At 51.1% G+C, this 25,715-nt stretch overlaps 1 protein-coding gene across 2 annotated transcripts in view; it reads right to left on the reverse strand.

Annotated features, from left to right (window-relative positions):
• Window positions 1-3,853: 3,853 nt before the first annotated feature.
• Window positions 3,854-25,715, reverse strand: part of TIAM1 (TIAM Rac1 associated GEF 1) — a 142,876-nt gene continuing 121,014 nt past the window's right edge. Inside the window, exons 1-13 of one of the 2 annotated variants that reach the window (XM_058824751.1) lie at window positions 21,198-21,326; window positions 17,554-17,733; window positions 17,106-17,174; window positions 16,755-16,880; window positions 14,764-14,872; window positions 12,121-12,300; window positions 11,891-12,009; window positions 11,063-11,171; window positions 10,277-10,335; window positions 9,386-9,488; window positions 9,154-9,241; window positions 7,939-8,111; window positions 3,854-6,103 (exon numbers count right to left, since the gene is read on the reverse strand). In XM_058824751.1, the coding sequence (XP_058680734.1) occupies window positions 5,661-6,103; window positions 7,939-8,111; window positions 9,154-9,241; window positions 9,386-9,488; window positions 10,277-10,335; window positions 11,063-11,171; window positions 11,891-12,009; window positions 12,121-12,300; window positions 14,764-14,872; window positions 16,755-16,880; window positions 17,106-17,174; window positions 17,554-17,733; window positions 21,198-21,284 (1,845 nt within the window). In that variant the 5' untranslated portion in view covers window positions 21,285-21,326 and the 3' untranslated portion in view covers window positions 3,854-5,660. Of the gene's footprint in view, window positions 6,104-7,938; window positions 8,112-9,153; window positions 9,242-9,385; window positions 9,489-10,276; window positions 10,336-11,062; window positions 11,172-11,890; window positions 12,010-12,120; window positions 12,301-14,763; window positions 14,873-16,754; window positions 16,881-17,105; window positions 17,175-17,553; window positions 17,734-21,197; window positions 21,327-25,715 lie in introns of those variants that run through there. The other variant, XM_058824750.1, reaches the window with a different exon arrangement.

Below are 25,715 nucleotides of genomic sequence, written 5' to 3' on the forward strand. Positions count from 1 at the left end.
TCCCAGGCTTTGGTCACCAGAGCACATCAGAGTTAGTCTATAAACAAATTAAAGTTTCAGCCATTTTCCCCTGCTGTCATCCCACTAAAGCAGCTTGTGGCAACTTTGCTGAGAGTAATCTCAGATTAACACACAATTTATCATTTCAATGGGATTAATTAAAACAACATTTTTTTCTCCTCCTCTATTCCTGGGGATCAGGGAATTCTCCTGCTCTATTCCTGGGGATCAGGGAATTCTCTTCCTCTATTCCTGGGGATCAGGGGGTTCTCCTGCTCTGTTCCTGGGGATCAGGGGGTTCTCCTGCTCTATTCCTGGGGATCAGGGGGTTCTCCTGCTCTGTTCCTGGGGATCAGGGGGTTCTCCTGCTCTATTCCTGGGGATCAGGGGGTTCTCCTGCTCCATTCCTGGTGATGAGGAGGATTCTCCTGCTCTGTTCCTGTGCCTCTGCAGCTCACAGAGCCAGGGTGCCACCATGAGCATGGATGTGGAACCGCCTATACACGTTTTGGTGGCAGTGAAATCAGTGATTTCCCCAAGTGCCAAGCCAAAAACCCCCTGCTATGCTGCAGAAAAGGTTTATTTGTGGGAATGTACCTCACACAAACTGCATTTCTTTCTGTGTTTTGTCTCTAGAGGAGAAAATGAAGCTGTTTGCCACTGTCACTGCCACCTCCCAGCAACCCCAGCTCCCTGTGAGGCAGAGAAAAGCCCTTTCCCTCCTGTAAAAACAACATATTTAAATGTGGGGACAGCCCTTCCTCACCTCATTTTGGTTTCCTTGCCTTCAGGACCAGAGAGCAGAATCCAAGAGAAAGTTTAGTTGGTGTGCTGTGCTTCCCCAAAAGATCTGCTCCACACTCCACAGGTGTAACTGCTGTTATTGGTGGCAGGAGGATGTCTGGCAGCTAAATATCCTCAATAAAACAGCCCTAACTCTCCCACAGCTGAATAAAACTGCTGTTTTATTTTACCTTTAACAACAGCTCTTCTACACACGAGACGGGCAAAGAAGAGTAATTTAAAAATCTCTTCATTAGCAGCTGCTCATTTCCTCCTGTCTCCTGAGGGTTAGTGGGGGCAGAGGATTGGATTTTCTCATCTTTTCAAGCAACTTTGTTTTAATCTCCTTTTCCTGGAAATAATTCAGCTAATAGTGTGGTATTGCAGTGACCTTAAAGAGAGCTGATGCTCTCCCTCTGCCCGAGTTTTTAATTTCATATTGGAGATCTGAAGGGCATTTTTGGTGAATCTTTTTCTAGGAACCTGTCGCAGGGGACAGAGCAGAATCTCTTTTAGAGCATTTCCACCCCAGCTTTGCTCCACATCCCTCTGCCTCCTCTAGCACTGAGCCCATTCCATCCTCAGCACCCCGAGACAAGCTCAGAGCTCCTGGGCTCTCCAACGCCCCTTGAGCAGTGAATTAGAGGGGTTTCATCTCTGCTGAGAGGAAGAGAAGCCGAACCACCGCTGGAATTGCTTTCCCTGATGGAATGAGGCACAGAGCCCCTGGAGGGATGGCAGGGGCGCTTCTGCAGCGCCAGCAGAGCGGGGATGCCGCTGCCCGCTGCCTGGCAGTCATTCCCTGTTCATGGGTCTGGTTAGGAGTGGAAAACTCTGGGATTGCTCTGGGATTGCCCAGGAGCCGGGAGGGATTCGCGGGGCTAGGGGGACACCCGCCGTCCGCGGCTGGAACGGAGCGGGAATCCAGGATTTACCTGGGAGAGAGAGGGAGAGCATCGGCACCGAATCCTGGATTTACCTGGGAGAGAGACACGGAGAGCATCGGCACCGAATCCTGGATTTACCTGGGAGAGAGGGAGGGAGAGCATCGGCACCGAATCCTGGATTTACCTGGGAGAGAGACACGGAGAGCATCGGCACCGAATCCTGGATTTACCTGGGAGAGAGAGAGGGAGAGCATCGGCACCGAATCCAGGATTTACCTGGGAGAGAGAGAGGGAGAGCATCGGCACCGAATCCTGGATTTACCTGGGAGAGAGACACGGAGAGCATCGGCACCGAATCCTGGATTTACCTGGGAGAGAGAGAGGGAGAGCATCGGCACCGAATCCTGGATTTACCGGAGAGAGAGAGGGAGGGAGAGCATCGGCACCGGGCGGCAATGGTCACTCTGGTCCTGGCAGTGAACATGGACATGGTCACTCCTGTCCAGGCACGGTCACTCTGACCCTGGCACTGGTCACTGCCCTCACGGGCACAGCACGGACTGTGCCAGCCCAGCAGGAATCACAGGGAACACTCAGGAATCCCGGGATGCTGTGATGTGGGTGTCAGCTCTGATGAGTGAGGAAAAACCTTCAGCACATCTGGGAGACCCTGATCCTTACACTAACCCTAATCCTAACCCTCATCCTGACCCCAACCCCAACCCCAACCCCAACCCCGTGCAGCCAGAGCAGCCTCCAGGCTACCACAGAGGAAATTTGAGGAGCGAGGCTTCCTGCTGGACCAACCTCGCAGCAGAGCAGGTTTTTGTCTAGGAACTGAAGGAAAAAGCTGCTGGATCCAGGGCTGGGCAGCTGGGTTCCAAATGCAGCACCAGAGGCTCCTGGGGCCTGGGCACAGCTGGTCCAGAACAGCCTGTGTCCCTCTCTGGGGTTCCAGAACAGCCTGTGTCCCTCTCTGAACAGCCTGTGTCCCTCTCTGGGGCTCCCTCCATCTCCCCAGGATTGTGCCCACAGGCAAAATGCCACCCCAGGTTGATTCAGAGCCTGCCCTCCATCCATGGGCAGCCTAGAACATATTTAGTATTCTATTCACACCCCTCTGCAGCTTTATGGATCCCAGTTTCTGCCTTTGATCTGTTCCCTGCACCATTAATTAATTTCAAGCCCTCTTTATTTTTCAGGCTGGTATTTCTAATTGTTTCCTTTTGTTTCCAGCAGTGTTTTCCCCAGAAGCAGAGCACCTGGCTGCTGGGCCAAGCTGTGATGGCAGAGGGGACATCAATTAACTGACCCTGCCAGCTGGGACCTGGCACAGCCCTCTGCCACAGGGGACACCCAGGTCTGGCCTGGCACAAAAACAAGGAACTGCTGCCCACCTCTCCAAGCTGCACAGGGAGCTGCAGGAGGAATTCCCTCTGTGGTCCTCTGTTTCTGGCTGGTGGCAGCACAGGGCTTTAAAGCCAAAGCATTCCAGCTGTGGAGCCGGCATGCCCGTGTCACTTGTCACCTCTTGTGTGCTGCTTTCTTCTCCAGGCCCTCACTGTCTTCTTCTCACCCTTTCCCCGATTTCCTGAGGAGTTTGGATTGGCCTGGCAGCCTCACAAGCCAAAAATAATCCTGCTGAAGCAGCAAACACTGCATTGCTGCAAGGCATGCTGTGGGAGTGATGCACACACCCCAGCCCACTTGGATGCCATTTCCCCTGTGTCATTTTGGTCATGCCCCAGAGAGTGCCACCCGTGGGTGCCCACGCTCGCCCACTGCTGTGCCAACACCAACCCACACCACACTCCCCAAATCTGGGCCAAACCCAGCACCCCAAAGGGAGAGGGACTGGCCAAGGAACTGGCCATGGAGAGACTGGGGAGCTCCTCCAATGCAATTGGAATTACTGGGGAATTTGCTGCTTTTTACCTTTTTCTTTGGAACACTCACTCGAAGGTTCCTTGTGACCAGCCTGGAAAAGCAGCTGGTTATGGATGCCATAGGGGAAATGGGAATTGTCCCCTCACCACAACACGAGCAGAGCCTTACCTGGGGGCTCCTTTCCAGCTGGGAATGCAGGACCTCCTCCCTGGTACCACCCTTCCCACCTCACGGCCCTCCTGTGACCTCTCCACACACCACTCTCTGCAGCTATTTTTGGTTCTTTTTTCCTCCAGCATTTTATTTCTGACAGGCATTTACAACGTTCCATTCATAGAACTAAAAACATAAAAATAGACCTTCTTTCAGCTTATAAAAGAAATATATAAGAACCTTTGACATAGACATGTCATGACATTATGTACAAGAGCCACGGTACCTTGCCAGTACCAGCCTTCCAGTATTTGAGTGCTGACTGCCTCCTCTGGGAGCAGCCCAGGACAGCCAAACCCTCCAGCACGTGGGACACCGACAGGTGATGGTACAAAAACAACCAGGTGGTCATACAAAGGGGGTAGAAACTCTTCTAAAGCTCTTACCAAAAGAAACCAGGAGATAGCAAAAAGTTACTAGAGAAAGCTTCCATAAGTCAAGTATAGTGCACCAGAAACCAGGGGAGGGAGGGGAGGATGCCAGCTGGGACACACAGACAGTGATGGATGTTTCGGGGGGAAGGGGATAATTCTTGTTATGTTTTAAAATATAGTCAGAGTGGATTTTATAAAATATAATCCTAAGGCTATTATAAAATTTCAGGTTCTCAAAGTACCTAGTGATGTGTCAAACACCAATAGATACCGACAAAATGAAACAAAATTTCATATAATCTTCCTTTTTTTTTTTTCTTTTTCCTATAGGTGAGACTGCAATGGGGAAAGCTATATAAATCCTAAAAACAAAAAAAGTGCTATTTTGTGTTTCATATTTGGAAGTCTACTTAAAAACCACAAGATTTTAGTCACATTTTACCCTGTTTTAGATGTTTAAATAAAAGATTTAAAATGTTAAAGAAGTTTACCTGCGTAGAACTTTTTTGATCCTATATTGCAGTGGAAAAGCTTTTGTAAAGTAATTAAAATACACTAGTTTCACCCACAGTAGGAGAGTGGGCTAGGTCAGTTTTTTGGCCATGAATTCCTTGTCCCCCAACCCCAAACTCTGCCAGAGAGAGTGGGGCAAAGGGATCTGTGCCTCCAGCAAGGGCACGCCACAGATCCCTTTGCTCCACTGCAATTCAGTCATGTCATTTTATTTTTCTTTTTATTAGCTAACTAAACTCCAGTCTCAAACATATACAATAAACCTTTTCCTGAAGAAAGTTGTACCTAAATAAGAGTTTTCCAGTTCATATTTTAATATAAAACCACCGTTCCTAACCCTCTGCAAAAAGCTAGCCTCGTATCCTAGACGTGGAGCTACCCTAAATCTCTTACCCCTTTGTGCCCCTGCATCTCAGGTAAAATACAAAAAAATATCTCTTCAAGTGTTAAATTTGGATCTCTTCCAAGAGAGTTTGGCATCTTTACAAGAGTATGTAAAACTAGAGCTTCCAACATCGACATTAAATTAGACCAGCCACAGACCAAGAGGACTGAACACGACATAAATCCCAAACCTTTCCTCACACGTTCCTAAAATACATGAATATTCTCTTACATTTAGAGAGGGAAAGGGAGTCAGAGTACTGTGACTGTACAGGTTAAAAAGGCAGTTTCCTCAAGAAGGAGATAAGCCTACGACCGACGGCTTTCACCAACCCCTCTGTCCTCGCGCTCCTGCCGGAGCCCATTGGCTGCACAGAGGTTAAGACACCCAGAGTCATTTGTTTTCCAGTGATTACGTTCTCCCCGTACTCAGATTCAGCCCCTGATTGTTTTAGAATAAATAAAGTAGTGTGAAAGCCCTTGGTTATCGCAAGACAGGACCTCAAGCTCGTTTCATTCCTGGTTTTGAGTGTGGCCGCACGGCTTGGGGCCGGCAGAGCTGCCGCAGCGGTGCGTGCAAGCGCGCGCCCCGCGGGGTCACGGAGGGCCTGGGGCCGCCTCAGAGCTCGGTGTTGAGCTTCCTGCCGGGCACAAAGTCCTCCCGCCGCACCCAGATGACCTCCTCGCCGTGGGGCTCGGCGGCGCCGTTGATGGCGGGCAGGGCGGCCTGCTTCCTCAGCTGGGCCATCCTGGCGGCGTGCGCGTCGCCGGCCGGGCCGGGCCGCAGCGACGTGGCCTGCAGCCGCTCCCGCAGCTCGCGCTGCGCCCCGCGCGCCGCCTCGCAGAAGTCGTCGTCGTCGCTCAGGATGTCGGTCTCCTTGATGTCCTCCTGCTCCTCGTACTGCGCCAGGTCGAACTGCTCCTCGACCCAGCGGTCAGTGTCCCCTCCCTGCGCGGGCTCTTTCTCGGGGCTGCTGCCGTGGAGGGCCTCCGAGTCAATGGTAAACCTGTTTCGGGCCAGCCGCCGCCTCCTTCTCCCCAGAGACTTGCTGGGGGCTGACACTGCACACACAAAGATAAAACCCCACAGGTGTTTTACACACGGCACAACTCTGCCCTAAAGCTAAGTCCTGTCTGGGGTGGGCAGGGCCCGTCACTCCCATCTCCCTGTGGCCATGGATCCTCACCTCCTCGCCATGAGGCCTCTGCGGCCACAGGAGGAGTTCCTGCTGCTCAGATCCACCGTGCCACAGATCACGGCCTCTGGATCCCTCATGTCACAGATCATGGCTTCTGGATCCACTGTGCCACAGATCACAGCCTCTGGATCCACCATGTCACAGATAATGGCCTCTGGATCCACCATGTCACAAATCGCGGCCTCTGGATCCCTCATGTCACGGATCATGGCCTCTGGACCCACCGTGCCACAGATCATGGCCCTCATGAACTGCTCCTCCTGAGCACTGGGCAGCCAGCCAGCACCGCTCATCTGCATCTGCTCCGCTCAGATTCTCACTCACAGCCCCTGCTGCCAGCACACCCCAAAATCCAACAGCTTCACACCTTGCAGAGGGACATCTGGGCTCAGAGCAGCTTTCCTACAGCTCTCCCAGGAGATACCTCAGTGCTGAAGACGCTGCAGGGAATTACATTCCCTGTTCAGGCTCTGCTGCTCCCTTCCTCACTTCCTCCCTTCTGGGTGAGGACAAAACCAATCTCCCAACTCAGAAGAGCTGTCAGAAGTTCCATCTACTCAGCAACTGGCCCAATTAGCAAATTCCCATCCTCTGTGCCAGAACATCTTCCCAAGCAGGGGTAAATCCTGCAGGCACCACAGTGCTTCAGGGGCACACACAGAGCTCTGAGGTTGGAGTTTCCTCCCCTGCACTGAACAGCATCTCAGCACTGCAGGATGAGTTTATCCAGCTCTGCCTTGGGGTTCAGGTCGCATTTTAACATCCCTGAGCCTCACAAGGTGCATTAACTACAATGGCTCAGCAGCTGCAAATTTTATCTGTAGGGAGAGGTCTGGACTCCAAGGTGGGATTTCAATCCCTGCAGAATTCATCACACAAATGCCCCACAGAGCCAATCTGAAAGGAGGTCTGGCATCTCCAGCAGCACTGAGTGAGAAGCTGGGCTCAGCTGGCGCTGGCCTGGCCTGCCCTTCTGAGGAGGCACAGAAAGCCTGGCTCTCTGCAGGGCGGGATCTAGTGAGCAGAACAAGAAATACACAACAGACCAGGACAAAACACACAGCTATGCCGTGCACTTTGGGGTTGGAAGAAAATACTTCTTCCCTCCAGCATCCAGAGTTCTGAAAATGAAAACCTGCTTTTCCCTGAAGTCAACTGAAAAGGAAAATCCATGGTTTAGGAGAGGCCGTTACAAAAATAGGAGTACCAAGTGCTAACTTCTCCAAATGTGGGAAGGAGGAGGATGTCCCCTTTAGCAGTTGAGCTGGAAAGCCTCAGGTGGAGGACACCCACAGATGCCCCTTCAAACCAAGCTCAGGGCAGCTGTTTTTACATGTGCATTTAGTTCAAAAGTGCTCAGGTTACCCCAAAATTCTGTACATGCTTTTCAGGATCACACAGCTGCTGCTCTGTTCAGCTGAACCCCAGCTGGGAGTAAAGTGCACAGCCAATGGGAGCTGCCAGGAATCCCATCTCCCTTCCAGGCCAGAAGCACTGCTCTGAAGCTGAGCCTCGAGTGCAAAGCAAGGGAAATAGAGGCAATTTAAGGCTCTCAAGGAAGTGAAGCATGGGAAACCAGCAGTGTTTGCATACACAGGAGAGAATGCTAATCCTAATATACACGTGACAGACACCACTGTGTGTCCTACAACGCTGCTGGGGTTACTGGGATCTTGAAAGTCTGTAGCCCTACAGTACCTGCCCTGTTCATGGCTGGCCTTGCACCCTTTAGAGCACACAATCTTTTTCCACCAAAAGGAACATATTGCTGGGAGGAGGGCAAACTTTCGGTTTTAAGGAGCTGTCTTCTGTGTTTGTCCCGCAGGATGGAGTGCACTGCCTTCAGAAAGTCCTTCCTGTGCTCTGGAGAGCTGAAAAAGAGGTGGGAATACAAAAGGCAGTTACCCCTTGAGAACTGCTAATAGCTTTCTGTAAATGAGGTAAATAATGGCCACTTCTGTGATTCAAGACAGTGCAAATTGACTGGCAGGTGCTTCCCCAGAGAAGCACCTGAACCCAGTCTTTTCAAAGCAAAGCTAAACCCATGGTGACTGCAGGGGGCATCCAAGGAAACCAACACCCAGGTGATTAATAAAACATTCAGCCTTTCAGCCCTCTCGAGGTTTCCTTTCCCTGCAGCGCCACCCACACGTGTCTGTGTCCAGTACACATCCAGTATTGCTCAGTCCATCTGTCCCTGCGAACACACCCACAGCTCCTGCAACTCCTCCTAGGAGTAGGAACTGGCTTGGCACCAGCTCTGTTGGATCCTCATGAGTTCCAAGTCCTTCCCTGAACACTAAAAACACCATCACCACAATGGATGCTCATTTAAGTGCAGAGGTTGGGAGCTGGTGCCATGAAAGGAACCAGCTGAACACAACACCTGCCATAAAGACCCAGTGCTGCAGTTTAACTGGAAAATTGCAATAAGGCCTTTCCCATAAAGGTGCAAAGCTGATCAAGTTCTTTTCAGAGGTTGTACTAAATTCTACCTTCCAGAAGTTAGGTTTGAACACCCTCTCCCCTAAGAAGTTAGGTTTGAACACCATCTCCCCACTCTCCCTAACTCCCTAACTCTCCCTAAGAAAGGAGTTCCCAATTGCTGGAGGTGCAGCAACCAGACCTTTGTCCTTGTGGTGCCCAGAGTGACCAACTGAGGGCCAGCCCCAGTTCAGGGAGATGTTATCCCATCCCTTCTCCCTCCCCTCAGTGAAGTCTGAATTCAATTAACTTCAGCTCTTCAATTGAGCTGGGATTTATCTGTTTGCAGCAGGCTTTACTTCAGTGGCACAGCAGGAAAGGTAAATACTGGATCCAGTTTAACAGTTACCAGATTGCCTCAAAAGGAAAGGCACAGGCAAGCAGGGATGCAGCTGTGAAGGCAAACAGAAAACAGGGAGCCCCACTTACCTACAGCAGAGGTGAAATGTCCTTTCTGGCCTGCCCTCAGACTCAGATTTGACGTGGACAATCTCACACACAGAATTGGTCTCTGCATCTACAGGGAAAGCAAAGAGAAATTCATGTCTACCTTGAGATGTAAGTGCAAAGCATTCACTGCATGCCCAGTGAGGGTGCCCAGGGCGCACACACACACACTGCAAGCCTGGCAGATGGCAGGTTTTAACTCCAGGGACATTACCTGCACTGGCCAGGGCCCGCACCTGCAGCGCCTCCAAAGGGATCATGTGGCGGAACCGGAACGGATCCCAGTCTTCATAGATTGAGGCTCTGTGGGATCCTCCCTGGAAGGATTTCAAACACTGTCAGGAGAGGAGACACCCTGGGGCAGGCAGACAGTGCTGTGCCCTGTGCTGAGGGCTCCCAGCTCCAGAGCTGCTGCAACCCTGGTTTTCCCACCCCACACCTCCCTCAGGGCCTCTCTGTGGGGACCTTGCTGGAGTCTGGACTAAAGCAGCCCTAAGGCCCCTCAGCTCCCAGCAATGCCCTCCAGAGTCACCCAGCCCAGCCCTGGGTGCACACACACTCAGGAATACATCAGAGTTTGGCTTTTCTCTCTGAAGTCACCCTGTGCCAGCTGCCTTTCCCCACCTCCAACCCCTCTCTGCTTTATGCCACAAATAGGGATCACCAGTTTCCCTCTATCACTGCAGACTGTGCCCCTGTGGTAGCACGGCCAAGCTCAGCTTTAAAACGGAATCCCAAACTCCAGCAGGATTCCTGAGGTAGCTGAGAGCAGCCAGCACTTGCCTGGTGGCACACGACACCCAGGGCACTGTGTGAGGTGACAGACATTAATCAGCTCTCAGACACTCACACTGACCAAGGAATCTAAGCCAAGAGACACATTCACAGTGACATCTTCATCCAGGACAGTCCCACAGCAGGGAATGGATGTGGCAAGCATGGCAACAAAGGACAGAGGAACGCTTGCTGTGCCCACCCAGCTCCTCAGACACCAGGGACCACACATGCCAGAGCACATTCCAGCTCCATGGCTTGTGGGAAGCAGAACTCCATCACAGCCCCAGAAATGCCCATGGCACCACCCAAACGGTCCCTGCACACTTACCAGTTTCTTCTTCTGTTTGGAACCATCCTTGTACACAAGGACCACGGCAGTTTTGAACACTGGAGGAAAAAGTGAGAGACAAAAGCTATGGAGTCACAGAATCCCAGAATTCCAGGACAGCTGGGGTTGGAAGGGACCTCTGGAGATCACCCAGTCCAACCCCCCTACCAAGGTAGTGTCACCCAGAGCAGCTGACACAGGAATTTGGGATTTTTGGGATGTCCCCAGAGATGGAGACTGCAGGCCTGCCCTCCCTGGGCAGCTGTTCCAGGGCTCTGCCCCCTCCATGGACACAAGTTCTCCCTCAGGCTGAGGTGGAACTCGTTGTGTTTCAGTTCATGGCCACTGCTCCTCACCCTGTCACTGGCACCACTGAGCAGAGTGTGGCACCATCCTCTGACAGCCTTGGGGATATTTGTGTGGGTTGGTGGGGTATCTGTGTGCATTGATGGGGTATTTTTGTGGATTGAAGGATTCCCTCTCAGCCTTTCCTTGCTAAGAGTGACCAGGCCTATCTCCCCCAGCCTGTCCTCAAGAGCCTCCATAGGGCTTGGGATGGCTCTCCTCCATTCCCAAGCACACAAACCTTCCAGCTGAGCCAGGAAAACTACCAGAGAGCAGAAGAGAGCCCTGCAGCCAAGAGACAAGGCCAGGTTTAAATTCCAGGCAGCCCTGGGGAAGGCAGTGCTCAGACACCCTCAACATCTGCTGAGGCACAGCTGCCAGTGTTAAATGTGAATTGTGCCACTGTTTAAGGCGTGTGAAATGCAAGTCCTGGATACAAACCGAACGCTGCCAGCTCAGGTTCCTTCTTCCACTTGCCCAGGGAAGCAGGAGGGTTCAGCCATATCACTGTGTTATGCAAGAGCAAGTCCCCCATGGAAAGGTCGGCCACCTGCCAACACAGGCACAAAGGCAAGGCTTTGAATCAGCTCCAGGAATGTGATGGCAGTCTGCAGCTCAAGGGACCTTGCATCAGGTCTAGTCCTGAGCAGAACTGCCCCCAGCAAACTTTGGGGTATTTCATCAGCTGACTGCAAACAGATGCATGTAAACCCTTAATTAATGAGCAGAAATTAGGGTCAGTTAAACTCAAGAGTCCGGCTCTTGGAAGTCAAGGTCAAACCCAGATGTTTTCTTTGCTTTTTGCTCCCCTTTGTCCATTTTTCTCCCTACCAGTTTCTTTGTGTTTTGTTGGAATATTTAAGCACATGTTCAGTTTGGGGTGAGGTTTAGAGGCTGCATCAGGGGCAGTGGCCAAAGCAGCCCCTCCCCACAGCTGCTGTGGCTCTTGACCTTGCCCAAGGGCTCCTCTGTGACACCACACTGCTGGGAACACACCAAGCAAGGAGTTCCCAACTGCTGGAGGTGCAGCAACCAGACCTTTGTCCTTATGGTGCCCAGAGTGACCAACTGAGGGCCAGCCCCAGTTCAGGGGGATGTTATCCCATCCCTCACCCTCCCCTCAGTGAAGTCTGAATTCACTTGTTCAGCTCTTCCAACTGAGCTGGGATTTATCTGTTTGCACCAGGATTTACCTCAGCAACACAGCAGGAAAGGTAAATATGGATCTAGTTTAACAGGCACCAAAATAACTCTAAATCTGATTGTTACCTCTTTTTTCTCCCCTGTTTGCTCCGCTATGAGTTGGTCAAACACTGCCCCATACTCTTCATGGATTTTCTGCATTTCATTAATGTGGCTGGCAACTTTGTTCATGGTTTTGATGGCCACTGCAAGAGACAGGGGATGAGCAGAAGGGATTTTTAACCCTCTGAGAGGAAGGGATGGGGACAGGTTCAAGGGCAGAGGTGAACCACACAAAAGCGGGGTTCAGTCCTTACCATCAAGGTGATAATGCTCTTCACTGTCCACGTCAGTGAGAGCAAAGAGCTCCTTGAGCAGGAGGGGGTATTTGAGTATCCTCTGGATGGGTTTGATGAGGTAAGACTCCAGGGTGGAGGAGTGCTGCCGGCGCGGGTTCTGGGCATCCAGGAACGCCTTGAAAGCAGTGTCTGTCTTGGCTGCCAGGTTCAAAGGAGGCATGGGATCAATGAAAAATCATGAGAAAGCAACTTTTCCAGGTTTAAATTGGTTTATCCGGAGGCATTCTGTGAGGAAGTGCAGATTTATTGGGCCTGCAGAATTAGATTTACGCCCTGCAGGATTTGAGTCACTGCCACTCTCCCCGGATGTGCTATTTAGGATTTCACAGCAGGCATCCTCCTCCAGCAGGGCAATTTTTAATGGCACTATCCATGACAGAATCTCCTGAGCTGGAAGGGCCCCACAAGGATCATCCAGTCCCACCCCTGGCCCTGCACAGACCCCCAACAATCCCACCCTGGGCATCACTGGAGAGCTCTCCAAAGGCTCCTGGGGCTCTGTGGGGCTGTGTCCATCCTCTGGGGATGAACCTTTCCCCAAAATCCAGCCTAAAGCTGCCCTGGCACAGCTCCAGCCCTTCCCTGGATCCTGTCCCTGGTCACAGGGAGCAGAGCCCAGAGCTGCCTCTCAGGAGGAGCAGTAAGGACTTCTGGCCTGGCAGCTATTTTAGATGGACTAATCATCTGCTCCCTTTTAGCAAAGTCTCACATTGGAAATTTGTGAGAAGTCACTGATTCCAAGCCATGGTGCACCCACAATATTGGCAAGTCTGGTTCTTGTTACCTCATTAAACCTTAAAATGCAGCACTGAGTCACAACAAGCAGCAGGAGCTGGGGAGAGGCAGGAGCACAAACTGAGGCTAACGCTCCAGATTTTGGGAGCACAGGCAGACTGGACACCTGACTGCCATAATCCTTTCTACCTGACTGCTATGAATTTATAGAATTGCCATTTTCTCTGTTGCTCCCTCCACTGGAGCATAAGGAGGGAAGGAAGGAGGAGGTGGTATTTATAGCCGTACAAATTATTCAGTGCAGGAGCAATTCCACACAATTGCTTTTATTGGAGTCATGTCCCCTGCTGGGGTTGGGAGCTTTTTGCAGGCAGTCACCTGATTTCCATAAAGCAACTTGAGTTTCAAGTGCAAAAGCCACCTGCCCCTCAGCTGAGGACACCAAGTGACACCTGAAATACACTCCCAGGCTGCTGAGGAGATTTACCTCTAAAATAGAATTTTAAGTTCTGTTTATGCCATAATTCAAGCACAACACTTTCTCATTTATAAATACAGTCAGCAATAGAAAAGAAAAGCAAAAGAACCAGATCTACCTAGTCTACAGCTTTAACATTAGGGTCCTATAAAATACAGCCAAAAGAAAGAATGGATGTGACTAGCAACAAATCATTTATTGATGTGTTCCACAGACCTGCCAAGTACTCTTTGCAGCACAGGGAATAAAAGTTTACAAGCAGAAATGAAAAAGGAAAAGTGCACAGAAAAAAAAAAAAAACCCAAACCAACCAAGAAACAAAAAACTCAAAATTTTTGACTGTCAGACATGCAGATGTTGTTTGAAAAACCAGAGTTCCTCCCTCAATGGCATTGCTGCTACAACTGGAGCCAGTTGTTTGTTTAATGTCTTGGCCAAAAAGGAATTGCACGAAGCACTGGTAGCTCCATGAGATTTACATTCCACAGGGGAAAACATCCCTGTGGGGCAAGCTGGCCCAGCAGCCAGACCACAGGGCTGTTCTCTCCCAGCCAGCAAGCCAAGCTCTGCTGGCAACTCTGCCATGGGAACTCCTCAGGCAAACTGGAGTGAGGGCAAGAGGAAGGACAGAGGGGAGAGAGGGCTAAAATATTTCACCAGCTTGCATAAAACATTCTCCCAGGCTGATCCTGCCCTAGTGTGCCCCCATTCCTGCCCTCAGAGCTTTGGGGTGCAACCAGCATGACCACAACCAGCATGTGGCTGTGACACCTTGTTGGATTATGCACTTTTCTGACCAGAAATAAGTTAACTGAGAGGCATTTTAAAAACTTTGATCCCATGTTCATGTGAAGGGTGAGACAATACAGATGTTAGAATTCACCATCACAACCAGCAGCCAACTATTTCCTGATTCCAATACACTGTAAGTGTTTCTTGGCCTCTCAGCTTTTGCCACACCATGCTGTAAATGCCTTAAAGCCAATCATCTAAATTACCCCTTGTGAATCTTATTACAATGCATCTTTCATAGTTCTATTTCTCTAAGGTATCCAGTCTTATTTACAAAATCATCCTTTACAACTTGTTTCTAGCTCCAGCTCTTTCTCAGCAATGTCTGTCCTCGGCATTTTTCTTATTTAATTCCATGGCATTTTTCTTATTTAATAAGAAATAATCTTTCATTATTCTAAGTCAGCATTTCTAATAATCTTTCATTCTTCTAAGTCATGAAATGAGAAATTTCATTTCTAATAATCTTTCATTATTCTAAGTCAGCATTTCTATCTCCAAGTTTACATACAGATACATACTATGTGAGCCTTCTGTCAAACTTTAAGAATTCTCTACAAATCCACTTCCCACAGCAACTCAGAAGGGGCTCTTACCTTTCACCAGGACTTTGGGGACTTTAGTGTGGCTGGCACAGAAGGCACTGTACAGCTTGAACCTGTCAGCGTAGTACAGGAAGGATCCACCCAGGGAGAACAACACTTTCTGGGATTCAAAGGAAAAAAAGCATTAGTAAAAAGGCATTTAGTTACTTTGCCTTCAGCCAGGTCATATGAAGCCTCCATCCAGCCTTTGGAGGACAGCAGAATGCAGGTTTAGTGTGTTTGCACACCAAGACATCACTGCTGGAGTGAGCCCAGGGTGGCACCAGGATGATGCAGCAGGGGGGATGGAGCAGCTCTGCTGGGAGGAAAGGCTGAGAGAATTTGGATTGTCCAGCCTGGAAAAGAGAAGCTTTGGGGTGACCTCAGTGTGCCCTTCCAGTGCCTGAAGGGAGCCTGCAAGGAAGATGGAGAGAGACTCTTTAAAAGGGGCTGGAGTGACAGGACAAGGGGGAATGCCTTCAAACTAAATGAAGAGTAGGTTTAGATGGGATATTGGGCAGGAATAGTTCCCTGTGAGGGTGGGCAGGCCCTGGCACAGAGTCCCCAGAGCAGCTGTGGCTGCCCCTGGATCCCTGCAAGTGTCCAAGGCCAGGCTGGACAGGGCTTGGAGCAGCCTGGGACAGTGGAAGGGTGGAACTGGGGGATCCTGCAGGTTCCTTGCACCCAAACCGTTCTGTGAGTCCATGATTCACCCACCAGGGAACAGCCCAGCCCTGGTGTGTGGATTCAGCCTCTGGAATCAGCACCACCAGCCCAGCCCAGCCTGGAGGCAGCCCTGGCTGCACAGGGAATTAACTCCCGAGCTGCACCTAAAAACCTCACTGCCCTCAGCAATGGCCAGAGCCCACAGAGAGGGCTGATGTGTCCGACCCTGCACTGGATCAGGGCACTGAGGAGCTGCAGGCAACCATCATCCCTCACAAACACACCAAGGGTTCACCTGCCTGGAAATGAGCTGGTGTTTGGGGACAAACACAATCCCAAAACATCTTGGGAACCAGTCAGCACCTGGGGAGGGGCTAAGAGCACATGTGGGCAGCCTGGGGACAGTCAGGGGACAGGGGAAGCAAACTGCAGAACTGAAAGCACCGAACCCCCATTTCCTTCACAGCCAGCTGCTCTCAGACAGGCCCAGGGGCAGAACTGAAAGTGAGCTCGGTGCAGCTTTGTGGGAAACAGCAGCACTCAGGAGATGGAGTTTTCTCTGGAAGGACCCTTCACTGGCACTCCTCTCTTGCAGCTCAGAGCACACAGGGGCCAGAGAAACTATTTTTATAATAATAATCAATTTCTTATTCTTCTTAGTAATAATAATATATTTTATTATTATTACTACTACTATTATTCATCTTGTCCTTTACCCATGTGAGTGGTGCTGAGAGCCAGAGTGGAACTCCCCAAAGGAAAACCAATCTATCACCTCCTTGCCAGGCCTCCAGTACCACTGCATCAGACACAAAATGAAATCTGTCTCCACATCTCCCTGGGTTTGAAGTGAAGTTTACAGAGCTGCAGTTTCCATTTCTACCTGTGCAGATGCACACCTGCAGAAAGGCAGAAGTGTTTGCCACCATGGACTGGAAGTGGAAATACAAAATTCCATGTATTGCTCTGATCTGTAGCCCCAGAGGGCTTCTGAACATGAGACTTGTCAGGGCAAAGATTTTATGTAACTTTCCATTTCTAGCATTTCCTGACAGCTGAAGGCAAGAAATCTGGCAGAAGGGCAAGAATAGAACCAAAAAGCACATGGTTGCTAGTGCTCTACATGGCTAAATGTAGCATAAACTACAATTGCAGCAGAATCATTTTGCAGCAGCACCAGCAGCAGTTGAAAATAATGGAAGAAGATGCAGGTTTTTACATGAACAGTGGCAACAGTCAGAAAAATAGATGGAGAGTGTTAAATGCTTCCTCAACATTTAAACAATGAGATAATACGAATAATGTCGTTTTAATATATAAAAGTAAACAATTATTACCTTAAATTGCTCAACTTTTTCAAGCTTTTCCAGGTCTGGAACCAGCCTTACTCCATCTTCCAGAGTTTTCAGGAACTCTACCTGGAATGCTACCATTTCAGTTAGGTTCCCAAAGAGAACATCCAGCTAATAAAAGGAGAAAAAAAGCAAAATGTTGAAAATATCACTTTGAGGCTAAATTGTGTTTTCTAGAACTGCAGCAATTCTCAGTGCAATTGTAAAACAATGTGATGCCAGGAAAAAACAAGCTGCAGACATCACTGAGCAGCACCTTGATGCTCCACTCAATCCATTATTTGAGAGAAATGGAACTCAGTGAAATTAATTTCAGACAAACAAGGGTTGACATACCTCATCTGGTGTGAGGAAGGTTTCTTTCTGTAGAGGCTTCAGGTATCTCTCCATCAGACAATTTAAATCCTAAAAATTCACAGAAAGATTCCCATGTTGGTCCCTCTGGGTATTGACTGAGGTGGGAAATTACGCTTACCTAATCTGAGGATTTTCCCTTTTTACACACAGCATGAAATAGCTGGATTTTGCACAATTTAAGACAGGAAAAGCAAACATTCACACATTTCTAGTTGCAGAACCAGATCCCAGTGAGCAGTAACTGCACACCAGCTTAGCCCAAGAGCCGAACCATTTGGAAACGCCTCATCTCCGTGGTTTCAGCGACATTTCAGGCATTGTGTATATTATATATAACATGTATTTATGTCACAGAACTGAGGGCAAGCGCAGCAAGAGCCCCAGAGGTGAGGCAGAAAGCAGGAGAGCCCTGAGGCCGAGGTCTCACCTTGACGTAGGTGCGCTCGGTCTCCAGCAGCTCACAGATGACCTTCCTGAGCTTGTCTGCGTCCGTGAGCTGCCTCATGGCGCTCAGCTGGGGCCCGGCACAGTCCTGGGGGGCAGCGCTGCACTCACAGGGGTTCATCTCATGCAGGCTGCGACAGAAAGCTGCCACCTGCTCTGTGCTCTTGGGAGACAAGGGAGAGGAAAGAGCAGTGGTAATATTGCAACTAAGAGCCAGAGGAACAAAGGGGCTGAGGAGGGTTTGCAGCTCAGCAGTTGCAGCTTGGGGACTTCTTAACAGGCACAAGTGTCTATTCTGCCTCTCTGTGACTGGGATAAAGGGGAAAAAAAAAAAAAAAGGAGTTGCAGAATTCAAATTAATTGAAGCGCTGCTCAGCTTCATTCCTGGTCTCACACACACGTGAATTTTAATTAAAACAGGCTCATCCAGCACTTATGACCGACAAACTCACAGAGAAGCCCAAGAACAGGGAACCAAAAATGCCTGTGCAAACAAAAGTCACGGGCCAGCCCCTGGCAGTTCCCCAGCCAGGCCTGCAGCAGCGCTGGGAACAGCTCAGCTGACACAGAGGCACAAACCACTCGGGCTGGGCCATGGGGAAGCAGAGCCTCCCAGCTAAATCCCCTCCAGGCTCCAAGCAGAAGCTCTCTGGGCAAGCAGCTGTGTCCCCAGGCTGTGTCTGCAAATGTGAACTTCTTCCCCGTAAGTGCCAATTCCCAGAGCTGCTCCCTCTCCCTGCTTCCTTTAGTATTTAATCAGCTGCCTATGTAAAAAGCCAGTTATCCTCACTTCACCCCCTCGTGTTAGATCATTTCCTCCCATCTTTCATTACACTGAAGAGTTTGGAGCAGGAATAGTCTCCGGTGTCAGTGATGACAGCTCCAGGCTTCCAGGATTGCCAAGGCACCGTGGGCTGCCTCCATCCCTCCCAGAGACCTGCAGGCAAAGAGCTGCTCCAGGGACCACAGCAGATCATCCTGCCAGAGCACCTCAGTCCAGCCTCAGGAATTTCTCTACAGCCACCCAGTGCAGGAATTTTCCCATGGAAAGGGTTCCCAGCTCCATGGTCTCAGAGGTGCTCTCCAACATGGGTAATTCTGTGGAACAACTGATCCAAAATCAGCCTGCTCAACCAGAGAAGAGAGCAGAGGAGGAAAAAAAAAAAAAAAAACTAACCCCAAAAAAATAAAAGAGTGAGAGAAAATAAAGTGCATCCTCACCTTGCAGTGTGGAGACAAAGCTCTGCCCCTGGGACATCACTTCACTCCCACCCACTGATAGTTGTGATCTCCATGTTTTTAAAGCCCTGCAGTCTGCTCTCAGAGCTATTTCCTCTCCATGCACCTACAATCCATGTTAGGACAAGGAAAGATTTCCACCCCCTTCTCTCAGAGGTCTCTTGGGGCTGCAAATGCTCCCCTGAGGTTTTACTGCACAGCACATGAGCAAAGATGCTCATTGCACAAAGGATCATTTTCTTCAAAACACTATTGTGAGCCAGGAACTGGCTGTCTACCCAGAAATGCCTTTTGGACACACTTCATTCCAGGGAAAATATTCCCCTTCAGTTTCTGAGGTTTAACTCAGGTGTGGAAGAAAGGAAAAACATTGCAGGTTGAGGGCAGGAGGAAGCAGTGAATTGGACCAGTCCATCTCCAGCTCACTCTGTTCCTGGCATGTGTCACTGAGATTTGAGATTTATTCATCTTAATTATTCAATAATTCCTGTTGTATCTCAGTAAGGTTCCACCTACACATAATGTGGTTTTAAGTATAAAGCCACCCAAACTTTTGGATTAGATCAGATTTCAGCATGTGTGACCTTGATCCCAACAGCCCCAAATCCAGCAAGGGCAGTGGGTGAAACCTGGCTCCAGCACAGTTAAAACACCTTCCCAAGCGCCCTGCTCTGCTGAGAGAGAACTGACAGCTCAGATGTGACAACCTGAGCCTGCAGAGCCCCAGCACCGGCAGGTTTTGCTCAGCAGTGTTTGGCTTTGCTAGCATTACCTGAGGCAGATGTGTCCAGGGGTGTTTTGCTTTTAGATCCAAATGCACAAATAAATCCACTTCTACTGCATAAAGCACAATCTGGAACCAAACCCCCAAATAAACCAAGTGTTAAAGCAGTTCCTGCCTGCCACTCTGCATTCCCCCCATCCTGTGCAGCTCCTGCAGGGAAAGATGGGTCACCCAGAAAGAGAGCGCGAAAACGCGCTCGGGGTGTGAAACACCAGCTCAGCACTGAGGCTGAAATAACTCCCAGAGGCATGTGCTGTGCCCCAGCAGGAGCAGCTACACCCACATGGCAGGAAGGAAGCGTAGAGCACTTCCAAAGCCTTATCTGCACTTGTGCACGCCCCATAAACCGCCCCAGGGCTGCAGCACTGCCCTGCCCCACATCTCTGGGGAGCTGCCCACACACCCCACGCTGCCAGGACAGAGTCACGGACACAAACCCATTCCTGTGCCTGCCCACTGACCAAACCGCTGTATTGTGTGAGCACACCTGAGAGGGAAGGTCTCTGAGGTGTCTGCTCAAGGCTGGGGGCTCCTGCCCACCACAGAGCCCTGGGAAGCGATCAGGACGTGCTGAACTTTGTGCTCTCAGCCAAGGGATACAAAGCACTGCTGTGCACACACAGTCCTTCAGACACAAACCACTGACCAAGTCTGGCACTAGAGCCGATCCAGCTGCACTTAAACCCCTCTGAATTCAGCACCTCAGAGGGTCCTTTCTGACCCTCATCCCTCAATAGAAGGCTGCAGTAAACAACCAAGAGAGCCTCACCACCAAGCCTTGTCAAACCACCATCATATTGACAAACTTGGTTACCTTATCAGCCCATATCAATAAAAATACCGTTGTTTCTCTCCTAGAACTGAAATGCTTGACTCCACCTGCAACAACTGCTGTGCTTCATCCCTGAGCACAATCCTGTCCACCTGGTATTCCCTTTAAAAAATCCATCTGCAGACACAAAGCAGGCACACGCTGCACACGGGGGCTACAGGGCACAGCTATTTTGGTGAAAACCCTCAAGCAGATTTCACAAAAACCCCTCTGTCCCCGTTTTCCCACAGAAAGTGGCTAAGTAGGGAAGGTCTGGAAGAGAAACAGATCCTTTTATCTCTCTGCAGCAGCTCTGGCAGCAGTGACAATGACAGCTCTAAACCAGGATTTCTCACGGGGAATTACGGCATCACACTTGAGGCACAATCCCGCAGGCAATCCCTTCAAAGGCTGAAAATGAGCCCGAGGGCTGCACAGCTGGGAAGCGGAGCTCACAATCATGAACCCCTCCTCGGGAAGGGGCTCAGCAGAGGCGCCAGGCTCACACCCTGCCCATGGAGGAGGATCAAGGACATCACAGCCACGGGGCGGCTGCCTGCGGAGGGGCAGCGCTGAAGCCATTTCCTGATGAGTTTGCCATGCACACACATCCAGTGCCCGGGCATCAGGCACTGCACTCTGTGCACACCCGGAGCAGCAGCGCCCGCCCAGACAAAGCCCACCAAGCCGCATCCCTCCAGCAGCGCTGCCAGCGCCTCCGCAGGGCACAGGGAACAGCCTGACAACCCCCGAGCGCCGCTCCCGAGCCCATCCATCCCCCGGGAGCGCTCACCAGGTACAGCATCCGCAGCAGGGAGTCCCCGTCCCTGCCGGCGCTCTCGCTCCGCACCCTCCGGCTCCCCCTCCTCAGAGCCGACATCGCCGCAGGGCAGCGCCGCGGGGCCGGCACCGGGCGGGCACCGCGCTCCTCCCGGGGCCGGCACCGGGCGGGCACCGCGCTCCTCCCGGGGCTGGCACCGAGCGGGCACCGCGCTGCTCCCGGGGCTGGCACCGAGCGGGCACCGCGCTGCTCCCGGGGCTGGCACCGAGCGGGCACCGCGCTGCTCCCGGGGCTGGCACCGAGCGGGCACCGCGCTGCTCCCGGGGCTGGCACCGAGCGGGCACCGCGCTCCTCCCGGGGCTGGCACCGGGCGGGCACCGCGCTCCTCCCGGGGCTGGCACCGAGCGGGCACCGCGCTCCTCCCGGGGCTGGCACCGAGCGGGCACCGCGCTCCTCCCGGGGCTGGCACCGGGCGGGCACCGCGCTCCTCCCGGGGCCGTCACCGGGCGGGCACCGCGCTCCCGGAGCCGCGCATCCCTGGCGGCTCCCCCGCTCCTCCCGGGCTGCTCCTGCTCCACCCAGGCTCTCCAAGATACTCCTGCTCCTCCCAGGCACCCCGAAATGCTCTCCCGCTCCTCCCAGATACCCCGAGATGCTCCCGCTCCTCCCAGGCACCCTGAGATGCTCCCACTCCTGCTCCTCCCAGGCACCCTGAGATGCTCCCACTCCTGCTCCTCCCAGGCTCCCCGAGATGCTCCCACTGCTGCTCCACCCAGGGACCCCGAGATGCTCCCTCTGCCCCCGGGCTGCTCCCTCCGCGTGTGAGCGGGGCAGGACAGCGCCCATCTCACCCTCCCGTGCCATCCGCTCACCGTGCCGAGCCGTGCGCTGCTGGGCAGGCAGCTCCGGAGCCCGGGCAGCCGGGGATGTCTGTCTGTCTGTCGGGAATGTCTGTCGGGAATAGCGCTGCCTGTGGCTCGGCACGGCCCGGGAATACCGAATGAAAGGAACTTCAAAGAGCCGGTTCTGCCGCTGGGAAAGCGACCCCGCAAATCCCCCTCCTAATCCTTTCACGGCTACTGCAACGCACTGAAGGTTTGGAGACTTATGCTGGTCTCGAGTAATGCTGCAGAGAGCAGCCGACCTACTTTTCTTGGGAAAAAAAAATCCCTCCAAGAGGCACGGGCGTGCACTCACAGAGCCATGGAGCACTGCTGCCAGGTAACTGGCCCTGACTGCCACAGGCACATCTGCAATCAGAAACAGGAGAAACCAGGCTCCTGCAGCAATTGGAACTGCTGACACTGTACAGCACATCCCCAGTCAAATTCATAGGGCCACGACAGGAAAAGAAAATGGACAAAGACTGATTTTGAGATTCAGTACTGGCAACCTGCAGCATCAGCAACTCATATATTCGGTTTTGTGGGTGCCCCCTTGGAACTCCAATATTGAAAATAATCAGGTCACCACAGGGGCAAGTAACCACTGAAGGAATTACAGGTGTGACACGTTTCTGATGCTCTGTTGAACACAGGCTGGCAGAGGGGCATGGCCCCGTTTCATAAACAGCCTGAAATTTGGTGCTGGATGAAAACAAGCCTGAAAAGGTGGCAGAGAGCAGGCTTTCCTTTCCCCCATTCTTCTCCCTCCCAGCTCTCTCCTCTCCTTGGTCCCCACATGAAATGGGGACAGAAAGGAAAGGCAGAAGTCCTCCCCAAAGCAAAACCAAGTTGTAGAAAAGCTCAGGGCAGGGCCAGGTGCACCTGGAAGGCACCCTGCTCGCCACCCTTCACATGGATGTCACCCCAAGAGATAAGAGGTGAAATTAGATAGGGAGAGAGCCAGAGAGCAGCAGCTATCCCACACCACTGACACCTCAGCCCACCCTGGAGAAGGTTTTCCAGTATTTTACCACAACAGACACTCAGTTTCCTTATTCCATATAATGGAATCCTTGCTTTGATAGCAGCAATGAAGAAGAAAGCTCTGCATTATCAGGCCTTTAGGATATACAGAAGACAAGCTCCTCAGAAAAGGGAGGAGTCCTCAGGGCCCCTGCTGCACCCCCAAATCCTCCAGCACCACCACAGCTCGGAGGCTTTTGCAGATTAAGAACCAAAGCAGCACTCGAAGGAAACACCCACGTGCACACATGCTGGGCTGGGGGAAGGGACAGGGGCACCACGAGGAGGAGGAGGAGGAAGGGCACGTTGCAGTGCCTCCTGTGTCACACAGCCCCCTGCCTGGCAAAGGAAAAGGGCCCAAGGGCAGCTCTTGGTGGCATTTCCCCCACTTACCTTCCCACAGAGCCTGTGCTAGAGAGCAGCGGGAGCAGCTGCAGCACCTGGCTGCTCTCCTCTCCTCTTCCCTTCCCATCAATCATTCATGTGCCCCAGGATCCCTGTGCTGCCTGCAGAGCCAGGGAGCCTCCTGGGGAAGCTGTCCCTGCCTGCAGTGCTCCCCGAGCAGGGATGGAGCCCTGCAGGACTGCTCTGGGATCCCAGCTCCTAATGCTGCCTCTGTGTTCACCTGGGGAGCTCTGCTGCTGCTAAAATGGGGACATTCCCCTGCTGACCAGCAGGGAATGGATGGGACTGCTCCTGCCCTGCTGCACCCAAAAAGGGCAGGAAAATAAGAAAAGTCTCTCCTGAGCTCCACCATGCAGGGCTGGGAGCAGGATGGGATAAAGGGGAAGGTGGCACGAGGGCAGAGCCTTCCCCATGGACAGAAATAACTAACCCCTGTGAAACAGCCCTGAGGACACCACCTTAATCTGCTGTGCCATAATCCCAGGAGCATGGAAACGTGTGGGAGTGCAGGGACAGGGAAACACCTTTGTTTTCCTCCTCCTGTCTGTGACTTCCCATGGGAAAGCACACCCGGCAAGAATCCTCCTTCCCATGCACATCAGCTTCCCAAGCACACAGAGAAGCCAAGGGATTAGGAAAACCCTCAGCTGAGCTTTTTTCTTCCCCACTACCAAACACTGGGATTTTCTATAAGCAGTGCAGGATAATTTGGGGGTTCAGCAAGGAAGGCACTGAGTACAGAGCAGGGACAGCAGCATCCCTGAGATTGCCAGATTCAGAATGTTAGACATATTCCATAGGTCCTTGGGTCTTTCATTTGTGGGAGAACATTCCAAGCAGTTTGAAACAGAAGAAAAAAATTCCTGACTCCCCTTCATCCCCCACAAATACAGAGCCATATTTCTGCATCCCAAAGGAAACACTCAGTGATGTCAACATTTCACAGCCAGACAGGCAGGAGCTCCTCCTGTTGGAAAGCAGGGTTCCTTAGAGCTGGGAGTCACTCCTGCAGGAGGGAATATTCAGCATTGAAGCTGCTAACACCCGTTTATTTCTCAGTTTGACTCCATCTGCCGAGCTGCAGGGCTAATGGGGTAATCCCTGTGCCTCGTGCAGGCAGTTCCAGCTCCGAGCACCCGGGAGATGAGGGGCCAACCCCCAGGAACAGCCATGGAGAGCAGGCACCCCCCAGCAGCCACGAGCTGTGCGGCTGCTCTGCCACAGCCTGCTCTGACAGAACGCACTCCGCTCACAGCGTGCCAGAGTCCCACGGATCTACAGGCACAGAGCCCCAAATACCAACAAACACCTCCACTGAATACAGAAATTCGCAGCTAAACATCACAAACTATCAACAAACGCTTCCACTTACCAAAGAAGAAATTTACAGCTCAAAATCCTAAATTTTTAACAAACGTTGCCAATTACTGGAGAAGAAATTTACAGTTAAAACCCCAAAGTATCAAGAAACATCTCCACTTACTGGAGAATAAATTTACAGGTAAAAATCCCAAACTATCAACAATCATCTCCTCTTACTGGAGAAGACATTCACAGTTACAAATCCCAAACTATCAACAAACACTTCCTCTTACTGGAGAAGAAATTCATGGTTAAAAATCACAAACTATCATCAAACAGTTCCACTTAACTAAAGAAGAAATTTACAGGTAAAAATCCTAAACTATCAACAAACACTTCCACTTAATGGAAAAGGAATTTGCAGTTAAAAATCCCAAAGTATCAAGAAACATCTCCACTTACTGGAGAAGAAATTTACAGATAAAAATCACAAACTATTGCCAAACACCTCCAATTCATAAAGAAGTAATTTACAGTTAAAAACCTTAAACTATCTACAAAGACTTCCACTTACTGGAGAAGAATTTTATAGTTAAAAATCATAAAGTATCACAAAACATCTCCATTTAATGGAGAAGAAACTTACAGTTAAAAATCCCAAAGTTTCAACAAAGACCTCCACTGACTGGAGAAGAAATTTACAGTTAAAAATCATAAAGTATCAACAAACACCTCCACTTATTGGAGAAGAAATTCACAGTTAAAAAATCCCAAAGTATCAACAAACACTTCCATTTACTGGAGAAAAAACTTACAGGTAAAAATCTCAAACTATCAACAAACATCACCACTTACTAAACAAGAAATTTACAGTTACAAATCACAAACTATCAACAAAGACTTGCACTTACTGGAG

The sequence above is a fragment of the Ammospiza caudacuta genome, chromosome 2, assembly GCF_027887145.1.
Source record: "Ammospiza caudacuta isolate bAmmCau1 chromosome 2, bAmmCau1.pri, whole genome shotgun sequence".
Lineage (NCBI taxonomy): Eukaryota > Metazoa > Chordata > Aves > Passeriformes > Passerellidae > Ammospiza > Ammospiza caudacuta.